The sequence below is a fragment of the Sapajus apella genome, unplaced genomic scaffold, assembly GCF_009761245.1.
Source record: "Sapajus apella isolate SASKATOON/1434 unplaced genomic scaffold, GSC_monkey_1.0 scaffold143, whole genome shotgun sequence".
Lineage (NCBI taxonomy): Eukaryota > Metazoa > Chordata > Mammalia > Primates > Cebidae > Sapajus > Sapajus apella.
Window position 1 is genome coordinate 642,703 of NW_022437083.1, and position 12,651 is coordinate 655,353.

The 12,651-nt window shown below is 36.3% G+C and overlaps 1 protein-coding gene across 6 annotated transcripts in view; it reads left to right on the forward strand.

Annotated features, from left to right (window-relative positions):
- CTNNB1 (catenin beta 1) overlaps nt 1-12,651 on the forward strand; it is a 41,093-nt gene that overhangs the window by 13,833 nt on the left and 14,609 nt on the right. For 4 of the 6 annotated variants that reach the window (XM_032264298.1, XM_032264300.1, XM_032264301.1 and 1 more), the window contains exons 2-4: nt 11,408-11,468; nt 11,912-12,139; nt 12,344-12,597. In XM_032264298.1, the coding sequence (XP_032120189.1) occupies nt 11,456-11,468; nt 11,912-12,139; nt 12,344-12,597 (495 nt within the window). In that variant the 5' untranslated portion in view covers nt 11,408-11,455. Of the gene's footprint in view, nt 1-11,407; nt 11,469-11,575; nt 11,708-11,911; nt 12,140-12,343; nt 12,598-12,651 lie in introns of all 6 variants that reach the window. The other 2 variants (XM_032264302.1, XM_032264303.1) reach the window with 1 other exon arrangement.

Consider the following 12,651-nt stretch of genomic DNA (forward strand, 5'->3'; position numbering starts at 1 on the left):
AGAACAAAGATGAGGGAATAGTCCTAAAAGTTGTGTATTGAAATAACGAAAAGCAGTCACATTTTGATAATACAAGCTTCCTAGCTTACTCTTTCTGTCATCTTCTTTTCCTAACTGTAAGAGAGCCTCATAATTATGAGGCCTATTTCTAGAGTAAGGCTGTCAAAAGCAGCAAAATGTCTTTCTGTTTGCAAGTATAAGATAAACTTGACATGTATGGTGGGGGAAGAAGGTGTCACAAGTTTAAGAATCTGTGTTGTCTTAACGAATAGATGCTGCTTTAACCTGGGTTATTTCCTAATGGCACGCATGAAGTTTGGATCATATGGTTTGATTTTAGCTGTAGTCCTTAGCTATGGGAGCAGCATCAGCAACCTATGACACATAAATTAAAAATACAATGCCAGGGCCCTTTCCCAACCCAACCCCTCTGATAGAGAATTTTTTTGCTATTTCTAGATGGTCCAGGTTAGTCTGATTAACACCCTTGGTTAAGAACCATTGGAAGGACCTGGTTGCCAGTTTAAGGGGACCTTCAAGCAAGCCTTTAGGTCTTCATAGTTTAAAGAAAAAAAAAAAGATTTTTAAAAGTCATGCATATGTTGTGGCTGAATTACGGTTTAGCACATACTGCTTTTAATGGCCTGAAATGGTTTTTCCAAATAAATTGTCTTGGTATAGCTTTCATGTGTGATTTGGTCCAGTTTCATGTTTTTGAAGATACTAATGAAGAAAAGTTTGTGATTTCTCTTAGTAACCCACTTAAAAACCTGTTATAGGTCCTCACATTTAGGCTTAATGTACATTATTAAAATGTGAAAATACACGTTCCTTTGTTCTCAGTGAAAGTATGTAACAAATAAATGAGGGGGTGGCAAACTATTGCCCACTGTCTTTTTTTATGGCCTATGAACTAAGAATCATTTTTAGATAGCTTAAAAAAAAATCAATCAAAAGGATAATTTGTGACGTGAAAATGTTATGAAATTCAAATATCAGTTCCCGTGAATGAAGTTTTATTGGGACACAGCCATCCATGCTGAGTAGTGTGCATATTGTCTGGCTGCTTTTACTGCAGTAGTAGAGTTGAGTAGTTGTGACAAAGAGTTTATGGCCCACAAAACCTAATTTACTTCCTGATGCTTTTCAGAAAAACTTTTCTGAACCCTGTTCTAGATGATACCCATTGTTCATAAATGAATCTCTCATGGTTCTGAAGGCATTTAAGAAATCTCTTAAGTTATAAATAATTGTTGTTAGCTCTCTAAACCTCCATATTACATTTTGTGTGTTCTTCTGTCCACTTTGAGCGTTTTCTTTTTAACACATTTAGTTCATCAAATATTTAAGAGCTTAATATATGGGAAGCACTTTAGAAACAGTGAGAAGCTGTTTCTAAAGGTACTGTCTCACCTGTCACAGAGTTCACTCATTGGGCACTTTAAATTTTCTTTTTTTTAAAAGTCAGCATGCTGGTATAGTGGGGAAGGGAAACTCTTAATAACAAGTGGAGTAGAGAAAGGTTATCATTAAGGGATATAATTTGGAAGTCATTGAGTACCTCCCCATTAATTCTGCCTGTAGCCTGAATGTGGAGATTAACATCTAGAAACTTTTCTTGAAATAAAATCTTCAATTTCTTTGGCATATCCAGTACTGTCTAGCTAGGCACATAGTCAAAGTATGGTATATATAGTGATTCAAATCTCAAGTATTGAAAGAATTTTTGGGGGCTGTAGTCACTGTTGAAAGGATATAGTTCATTTTTTAAAAAAATATAGTTTTTTACTATTAAAGGTGATAGCTTTATATAAAATTGGCTAACCCCTTTCTTTGATTTATCTGCAACATTGACTGTTACCAGTTGTCTCTAACTTTGGTATGGGGGTGGCAAATATGATTAGATTGAAAGGGTACATGACTGAGCTACAAACAGACCTGGATTTGAATTTTAACTGAATGGCTTATTAGGTAGTCTTCCATCAATATTGCTAGTCAGTTTTCTTGTGATTTTGAGGAATGATATCTTCTTTATGAGGTTGCTAGGGAGATTCAGTGAGATAGGCTCAGAACCAAAGTTGCTAGGAATTTAATTATGCTACCTTGTTAAGTATGTCAAAGGCAGAATTCAGCGTTTAGCTGATCCGCAAGGCAGTATCCTAAAATTATGCTGTAAAAGATACTAAGATGGCTGTAAATGACTCAGAAACCTGGTGACTTTATAATGCAGTTGATTCTTAGAATACTGTCACTTTAACAGATTAAGATATAGGAATGAACAAATATTTATTAAATTACTAAAATATGAAATTTATTGATAGATATAAAGTGACATTTGCTTAAAGATTGAAAAATTTGCAGTACTGTTTCCTTGCTTTAGAAAATACTTTATTTTTAGCAATTTGTTTCTGCCTTGAGGCAAAATGGTTGACTGAGTAGTTGCCACATTTCTTTTGTACAAAGTCCATTTCATAGGCCACCTAGCTTTTATGCTTAGAAACATTTCCTTAATGTTATATTTCAGTATTTGGCTAACCTATATAGGATTAAATTATATAACCCTAATATCTATAACCCTAACTTTCTGGACAAATATTATTTCTAATAATACATTTATGTATTTGGTTCTGCAAATATATGCAAAAATATATGTAAAAAGATACACGGATGCCTTGCATGCTTGCTATTGATATATATTTTTTAATGTAGACCTTTTTCATTCTCTTTAATGACTACGTGGTAGTCCACCACCCCCTCTCACCTGGACAACTACAGTAACCTCCTAAATGGTCTTTCTGCTTTGCTACTGTCCCTTGTTGTCTTTTTTCCCTCTTATAGCTGCTAGAGTGAACTTTAGAAAGCCTAAATCATACATTACATTGCTTCACTGGCTTCCCAGTATACTTTGGATTTTATTTTACATCCTAACTGATCTGATTCTCATCTCTCTCTCTTCATGGTTCCCTGCCTTCTAGTTCACTGGTGACCTTTTAATACCTTTACCACATTAAGCTCTTTCCTTCATTTTCACTCGTTCTCTGCCCCATCTTTATGTGGCCAGCTGCTCCTCCTCTGATGAAATGTCTCTTCCTCACAGGCCTTCCCTGACCACCTGCTAGAGTGGCACACCTGCCACCTCATAAACTTGTTTATTAGCAGTTCTCACTCTAACTTTTCTTTGTTTTTATTGCTTAATTCCCTAACAGTAGACTATAAGCTTCACTATACGTATGACCTTGACTCTCTTACTCATTGTAATGCCAGTAATATAAAGGGTGTTTAAAATTTGTTCAGTGGGTGAATATATTCCATTTAATGGATAAATTATTTTTTATTCAGTCCCATGTTGATGGCTATTTGAATAATTTCCATCTTTTTCTCTATGAATGCTTCAGTGTACAGAACTCTTGGCATGCTTTTGGCAGTATTCTCACAGAATACGTTTCTGTTATAAAAATTGAATTTTTAAGTCAAAGGGTAGTTAGACTTACATTTAATGTATAGTGCCAGCTTACTATCAAAAGTTTCTGCTAGTTTAACCATATTTTTAATTAGCAGTAGATATTATCAGTCTTTTCAGCCTTTGCCATTCTGATAAGCAAAAAGTAAATGGGTTTAATTTTGTATATATTCATTGCTCACTTTTTGTTTTTCCTTTGAAATGCCATTTCTTGCTCTTTCCCTGCAGTGTAATTCTTTTTTCTGTATTGACTTGTTCCCAGTTTTTTGTGTACTATGGATATTAGCCTTTAGTTATGTTACACATGTTCTAGTATGTCATTTTTTGATTACTTTATATGTGGTGATTTGTTGCTCAGATTTTAAAAACTCCACACACAAGTTATCTTATGTTCCCTTTTTGGTTTTAATTTCAGCTCATGGTTAATCAGTTAATCAATTGGGCATGGTTTTATTCTTATATATACACATATTTTATCTCTTTATTTTTTACATGTAAATAGTGAATATAGGTTTAATTTTAATGTAAAATAAGGATGAAAAAATGATAGTTGGAATTACAAGCCCATTTCTCCTAATACTTTTAATCAAGTAATCCACTAATTGAAATATTACCTTCTTCATTTATGAAATTGCCACGTTACATCTGGGTGTTTTTCTGCCTACTGCAGTCTCTTACCCATTTCTTCCCAATAATACAATACTTGAATTCCTGTGGTTGTTGATTTATGATGTTATCTTAGTAATGTGATTGAACTGGTTCCTTCTTATAGTTCTTCTGAAATCAAGACAAGAACAAGACATATCTTCGCATTTACTCTTGTATATATCTCATTTTACTGTTACGAATGAAATCTCTTTGTCCTATTTTTGCACAGGAAAATAGTTTTTGTGATGGCCACTTATATTAAAAATTTAGTTAAACTAGAGTTGTTTTCTGTTCAGCCTTGTCAGACTATAAAATCCACAAAATGGGTATAAAAGTGTCTCAGGAATGTTAACTGGTATCCTAAAGTTTAAAAGTATTTAGCCAATCATTTTGTGAAGTTGGGAGAAACAGGAGTTTCAGTGGAGAGATGTAGTGGAAACACTGTCTCACATAGCTGCAATCTTTATCTTTGTAAAATAGACCTGTAGCCTTGTTAGCGTTTGTGACTGCTACCTTTTCAAGCAGATGGTAGTATTTTATCCTGGTATTTGAGACTGGAGTTAGTAATGTTTAAGCTGATCTACCAAAAGTGTACATAAAATGCTAATGTCTCTTTTAGTTACCACCATTTTAATTGTTTTTTTAAAAAATTAAGCACAAAGATTTTTATTTTCAAATTACATTTGGGCTTTAAATTATTTTATCTGAAATGCTATTTTCTTAATTCAGTTTTTGCTATACAAGATAACAGAACACCTGTATACTCACTTCCCAGATTAACAGATAGTTTTGCTGTACTTGTTTGATTTTTCTTTTCTAAACCAAAAAACTGCTAAAGATTCGAAGTCTTTTTTTTTTTTTTTTTTTTTTTTTTTGGAGACAGGATTTCACACCAGTTGCCCAGGCTAGAGTGCAGTGGCGTGATCATGGCTCACTGCAGCCTCAACTTTCGGGCCTCATATGATTCTCTCACCTCAGCCTCCCAAGTAGTTGGGACTACAGGGGCATGTGCCACCACACCCAGCCAATTTTTTTAGTAAGTTAAAAAAATAACGTTAGTATTTTTAGTAGAGTCAGGGTTTTGCCCTGTTGCCCAGGCTGGTCTTGAACTCCTAGACTCAAGCAATCCATCTGCCTTGGCCTCCCAAAGCGTTGGGATTACAGTTGTGAGCCACCGCCCCTGGCTGAATTGCAGCCATCTCTAGTACTTTTTTCCACCCTATTCCCTTTGCTGAACCCAGGCCTACTCTGTTGATACCCTACTATTAAGAAGCTAGTATATATTCTTTGTATACTTTTACTTCATAAATTATATGAAGCATTGTTTTGTTTTTTAACTTAACCGGTATAAAATTATATTTTGGAGATTATAGAAAATGTGCCTGTGAGATAAAGCCTACTGAGGATGTGTCTTAAAGGAGATAGCTGTCAGTCTTTTTGGCTGCTTATGTAAATATAAGTTGGAGGAAAATGACCTGCTTTTTGTGATAATTTGTTCTTGGAGTTGGAGTGAAAGATTGAAGGACCAGTACTGTTTATTTTAGGATTATGTTACTGACCAAAGATGCTGTATGGAGTTACTCATTGGTGAGACTAACAGTAAATCAACATGCAAAGGGTATTCCCATAATCTAATTATTTTAAATAGTAAAATTATATTCTAATACATACTGTTGGCCTAAGTGTGCTATATCAATGAATGTTCAAGGGTCTTTTTATGTATAATGTATACATGTACTTCACAAAAATATAAAAGGATGACATTAAAAATCTGGCAGTACAAAAGGCTACATTACATGTAGTAAATAAATAAGCATTTAAACTTTTCAGAATTTAGAAAACCTTGTAGGATGGGTGGGTGATGGTATGTATGTTAGGTGTGTGGACATGTCTATTAAAAGTTGTGTGAGATAACAGCCGATGTTGACCAGTCCTTGGTAAGATGGCCACTTGTTCAATACGTTCTGTGAAAATTATGTTAGTTTATGCTCTGTCAGTATTTTGGAGCTGTGCATGAAGGGACTTAAAAAATTCTTACCCTTTAACTCAGTAATACTATTTCTAGAACTTGTGGTGAAGGAATTAAGCGAATTATTTATATGCAGAGATGTTTATTGCAGCATTGTTGGAATACACAAAATGGAAGAACAAGCTAAGAATGGAGGAGATAGGCTTATAGTATAGACATACGATACAATTCAGATGGTATTTTAGAATAGTCTTCATAAGGAATTGATTTTTATATTTTTATTTTTACAAATACATAGCAGTAAATTTAATATGCCAAATATACCAAAATGTCATCATTTACTGTGTGGTGGATTCATATGCTGGAGATGATAAATAAAAATTCTAATTTATACTGAGCATATATTACTTTATGGCTGAGGTAGGAAAACAGTTATGAAGAAATGAAGAGATCATTCTGTAAACATCCTAATTTTTCCCAGCTGTAAAGAGATTTTATATGTTTATTTTTTCATTTACCTCCTGTCTCCTACCTGAGAAGATTTCATATTTCTAATAGCCATTTGTGTACCTATTTAAAGACAATACCAAAGGCATACATTTTAGCATTCAGAGGAGCAAGGGTCATTTGATGTTCAATGCTTATTGGCCATTCTAGGATGACAAGACACTTCGAGAACACACACACACCCCAGGATGGCAAGACACCTTGAGAACACACACATACCCCAGGATGAGGAGACAACTTGAGAGAACACACACATACCCCAGGATGACGAGACACCTTGAGAGAGCACACGCATGCACGCTCACGCGCGTGCGCACCCCTCCCTAATGAGACACCTTGAGAGAGAGAACGCGTGCGCGCGCGCACGCACACACACACACCTCCCTGAAGAAAGCTGTGAAGGAAGAAAGCAGAAAGGAAACTGGAGTGAGTTGTAACTTAAAATGTTAGTGTTGGATGAAATGTGCTAACACAGGAAAATTTGAGGAAACTGCATACATTTACTAGCTGGCAAAGTATTACTGGTGACAGTTAATGAAAATGCATATGCATGTGTTTTTAGATTTACAAATTAAATTTTACTAAGAACTTTTAAAAAACCCCTGGAGGTTTATCATGCTTATACAATAGAGTAGTAGTTTCTAACTTTAAAATGGGATAATTCTTTGGATCTTGATTATTGTTAAAGTGAATTATGAATTGCTAGTATAAAACTGTGGTTTTAAAATATGTGTGCTTTATTTTTATGTATCAGATTTACTCCTAGTTAATAATACTCAAACATCTTGAAAACAAAGGTCATTAAGATAATTCTGTCCTGATGGGAAGAGGAAATATAACTTTAGTGTGAAATCTATTATATATTAGTTGTGTCAAGATTTTTGCCATTGACTTTGACAGGAGACATTTATAGGATTAAAATCAGAAATAGCAAGATTACTTTTGAAGTATCCTTTATAAATTATGTAGTTGAAAAGAGTATCATGTTCATATTACCAAAATAAGATGCATGGATGCATCAGACTGAATGGAAAATACAGAGAGGTTGGGGAGTCCCATCTTTGTCAGAACATCACTTGGTGATGCTAAAGCTGTCAGAACACAACAGCATTCTCATGTAGCCTGTAGCTTAATGATCATCTGTCTTGAAACATTTAGTGTAGTACTTACACAAACCTAGATGCCATAGTGTACTTACTGCACACCTAGCCTATGTGGTATAGTCTGTTGTTCCTAGGTTATAAACAGGTACAGCATGTTACTGTAGCCAGTTGAAACAGTGGTATTTGTGTATCCTTTTTTTTCTTTTTTTTTTTAAAGAGACAGGGTCTTGCTTGTTGCCCAGGCTGGTTGCAGTGGTGTGATCATAGTTCACTGTAACCTTGAACTCCTAGGATCAGTGATCCTCCTTGCCTAAGCCTCCCGAGTGTTTAGGACTACAGGCACAAACTACCACACCTGGCTAATCTTAAAATTTTTTTTTGTAGAGATGGAATTTCACTGTGTTGCCCAATCTGGTCTTGGAACTCTTGTGCTGCAGCAATCCACCCGCCTCCCAACGTGCTAGAATTATAAGCCACTTCGCCTGGCTTGTTTGCCTAAACATAGTAAAGATCTAGTAAAAATACAGAATTACAATCTTACAGGGCCACTGTAGGATATGCAGTCCATCTTGACTGAAATGTCATTATGTGGTATATGATTGTACTTGATAATTTTTAAGCACTCCTCCCTCTTGATTGGTACTTAGTGGATTTTTATCATTTTTCTTGATAAGGTTTTCTGAAATGCCTACTAGTTGGACCTTTGATCTCCTGAATCGATCATTATTTCTCTTGTATTTTTTGTCTTTGGCATTTTTTTTGTACTCTAGGAAGTTTTCTCAACTTTAGTTTCTATTCAGTTTTTTTTTTTTTAATTCAGTCTTTATGGAGATACTAAATTGTTCTGTTAGGAGTATCTACCATACTCCTAAAAGTTTCATCTCAGTTTCTGTGGAGTTAATTTTTCTGTTGCTTTTTAAAAAACATTTTCCTGAAGTGATTGATAAGTTTTAGCTAATTGGGAGCGCTAGAATTGGGACCTTAATGGTTGGCAGGGTGTGGTGGAGGAGAAGCCAGCCTTAGTCTGAAGGCTTAGGCCAGAAAAAGGAGGAGGAAGGCTTTCCTTTTCATTTCTGGAGCAGTGTTCTGCCCTAGTTCTTGCTGGGCAATGTGTTTGATTTCTTTAGTGGTTAATGCTCAGATTTTTAGTATATTTGGATCTGCCTCCAGAGCAGGTACAAGGGTGAGAGGGTCTTTGCTGTTGCCTAATTAGATCCCCGTTTCTACCCTTTGTTGAAGAGCAAGATGAATTTTTATTTATGTTGCATAAATTTTAAAAGCTAAAAAATATATATGTAATGTTAGGAAGTCCCAGTGTACAAATGACTGTTATAAATTTGGAACATGACCTTGATTTTTTTCCATTATAAAAATGAAATCATTATAAGTCATGGTCAGGTTACTATGTCAGCCTGTACAAACAGAGTTTACCCAGTATTGTGGGTAAGTGTTTTGTCTTTGCAGCAACAACAAGGAGAGAGAAACACTTCTGTAAAGTTCTTGGAAGCCAGTGTATCAGAGCACTTCTTAAATAGCTATATAGCCCATAGACATGACCGGTTGGTTTCTGAGTCTGTTGGCATTGGCCAAAGGACAAGCTCGGTATAGAACATGTTTTGAGTCTCCTTTTGCAGAAATATATCGTAGGTTGGAGTGGGGAACCAATTTTTTAGAAGGGTGGTGAAGTAGTTAAATAGCCACTCTTAAAGACAGGCAAAAGATAGACGCTAAGGCTGGGTGTGGTAGCTCACATCTGTAATCCTGGGACTTTGGGAGGTTAAGACGGGAGGATTACTTGAGACCAGGAGTTCTGAGACCAGCCTGGGCACCATAGTGTGACTCCATTTCCACCAAAAAAAAAAAAAAAAAAAAGCTAGGCCTGGTGGCACAGGCATGTAGTCCCAGCTACTCCGGAGGCTGAGGTGGGTGGGAGGATTGCATTAGCTTAGGAGTTCAAGGCTGTAGCGTTCTATGATCATGCCACTGCACTCCAGCCTAGGTGACAGGGCAGGACCCTGTCTAAAAAAAAAGAAAATGGAAGCTAAAACACAGCCTCAGTGTGCAGAGAACTAAGGTGCCTTCCAGCATAGTATTTTCAGTGTGGTCTGCAGATAACTTGTCTGCATCCTAGAATGTTCATCAAAAATGGAGATTTCTATGCGTCACTCCAGTCCTATTAAAGCAAAACATGAAACACATAATCCTGCTTAGCAAATTATCCTAAAATATAAGATTCTTAAGGACTGAATCACCTTTACTATTTCCTGTCCTTCATTTCGCATCGTATGTAAATTGTCAGTTGTTTCTACCATGGACACTGAAACAACTGTCTACAACTCTTGTCAGATGTAGATGTCGAATGATCCTGGTGACTGTAAAAATCGAGTAGTAAAAGCAGTTTTAGAAATGATAATAAACACATGCTGTTTTACATAGAGAAAATAGGACACAACAAGGAGCTTCCTTCATTAAACATTGACACGTCTTTGTGCATTCATTGAAAACAAAGTCTGGACGTAGTCTCTCACGCCCATAATCCTAGCACTTGGTAGGCTGAGGCAGGCAGATCACCTGACGTTAGGCATTTGAGACCAGCCTCACCAACGTGGCGAAATCATGTCTCTACTAAAAATACAAAAATTAGCCGGACATGGTGGCGGGTACCTGCAGTCCCAGCTACTGCGGAGGCTGAAACAGGAGAATAGCTTGAACCTGGGAGGCAGAGGTTGCAGTGAGCTGAGATTACACCATTGCACTCCAGCCTGGGGAACACACCAAAACTGTCCCAAAATGTTAGTTTGTAGTTCAAGATGAATTTGTTTGGGACAGATTCTGTAATAAAGGAAATTTTGTTATTAGAAATACCTAGAGGCCCGAAAGTCCTTAAACTGTTCTCATTTGTAAATAATTCCCTGTGTGATACAGTGTTTTTTTTCTGAATGTTGCAATAATATTTATTATTGACTTTATTATAATAAAGTCAAAATACATAAATTAGATGTTAAGATTTATATATATGATATTAATTTTTTAAATATTGATCAAAATAATACTTATCCCTGTTGGTGGTAATTGTATTTATAATAAATCATTGCTGTAAATTTGAACTTAGTAAGATTTCACTAATAAAGGTGCTTTTGTTTTGCAAACTTTCATTTGAAAATTAATTTTTCTTTGTACAAAAACCTTAAAATTTACTAGTCACCAAAATTTGCTTTATGAGAAATAATTTTTGATGTCACGATATCAGAAAACAACTAACTTGTTAATGAAAATGTGGTGTTTTAAAAATCCCATTGGACCTCTGTTATCCAAAGGGGGATCTGTGAATTTTTTCCATGAAAGGTTACAAAAGGAGAGACCTTTAAGAATTCGGAGAGCAGCTGATTTTTGAATAGTTTTTTCCTCCTCCCTAGATTTTATTATTACAACTTTGTGCTTTCTCATCACCATCCTGAATATCTGTAACTTAAACTTCAACTATTAATAAAAAGACATGTTTGGTAAGGAGGAGTTTTCACTGAAGTTCAACAGTGATGGAGCTGTGGTTGAGGTGTCTGGAGAAGACCTTGAGGTCTGCATTTCACTAAAAAACCTGGTAAATGAGGGCGTGGGGTGTTTTTGTGGGCATAGTAAGACATTTAGCAGGTATCCCAGTGAATTAGGAGTATCAATCAAACTAAATTTAAATCCTAATGACTTTTGATTAACTTTTTTTAGGGTATCTGAAGTATACCATACAACTGTTTTGAAAATCCAGCGTGGACAATGGCTACTCAAGGTTTGTGTCATAAATCTTTAGTTACTGAATTGGGGCTCTGCTTCGTTGCCATTAAGCCAGTCTGGCTGAGATCCCCCTGCTTTCCTCTCTCCCTGCTTACTTGTCAGGCTACCTTTTGCTCCATTTTCTGCTCACTCCTCCTAATGGCTTGGTGAAATAGCAAACAAGCCACCAGCAGGAATCTAGTCTGGATGACTGCTTCTGGACCCTGGATGCAGTACCATTCTTCCACTGATTCAGTGAGTAATTGTTAGGTGGTCCCCAAAGGACTTAGGTATTTCATCACTGAGCTAACCCTGGCTGTCATTCTGCTTTTCTTGGCTGTTTTTCAGATTTGACTTTATTTCTAAAAATATTTCAATGGGTCATATCACAGATTCTTTTTTAAAAAATTAAAGTAACATTTCCAATGTACTAATGGCAATACTGTTTCATATTTGTAGCTGATTTGATGGAGTTGGACATGGCCATGGAACCAGACAGAAAAGCAGCCGTTAGTCACTGGCAGCAACAGTCCTACCTGGACTCTGGGATCCATTCTGGCGCCACCACCACAGCTCCTTCTCTGAGTGGTAAAGGCAATCCTGAGGAAGAGGATGTGGATACCTCCCAAGTCCTATATGAGTGGGAACAGGGCTTTTCTCAGTCCTTCACTCAAGAACAAGTAGCTGGTAGAGTATTATTTTTCATTGCCTTTCTGAAAGTCAGAATGCAGTTTTGAGAACTAAATAGTTAAGTTAGCATATCACAGTTTAAATAAAATGTGGTGGTGAAGAAAAAGGAGTAATTGCAATGTTGCTTTTACCATTTAGGATAGCAGATACTTAGATAAATGCTGACCTGTGGATAGTGAGTGTTGAACTAACCTTTTGCAGATATTGATGGACAGTATGCAATGACTCGAGCTCAGAGGGTACGAGCTGCCATGTTCCCTGAGACGTTAGATGAGGGCATGCAGATCCCATCTACACAGTTTGATGCTGCTCATCCCACCAATGTCCAGCGTTTGGCTGAACCATCACAGATGCTGAAACATGCAGTTGTAAACTTGATTAACTATCAAGATGATGCAGAACTTGCCACACGTGCAATCCCTGAACTGACAAAACTGCTAAATGATGAGGACCAGGTAAGCAGTGACATGGCTACCTTTTTAGTCTGCTTTGAAGGAAATGCTCAAGGG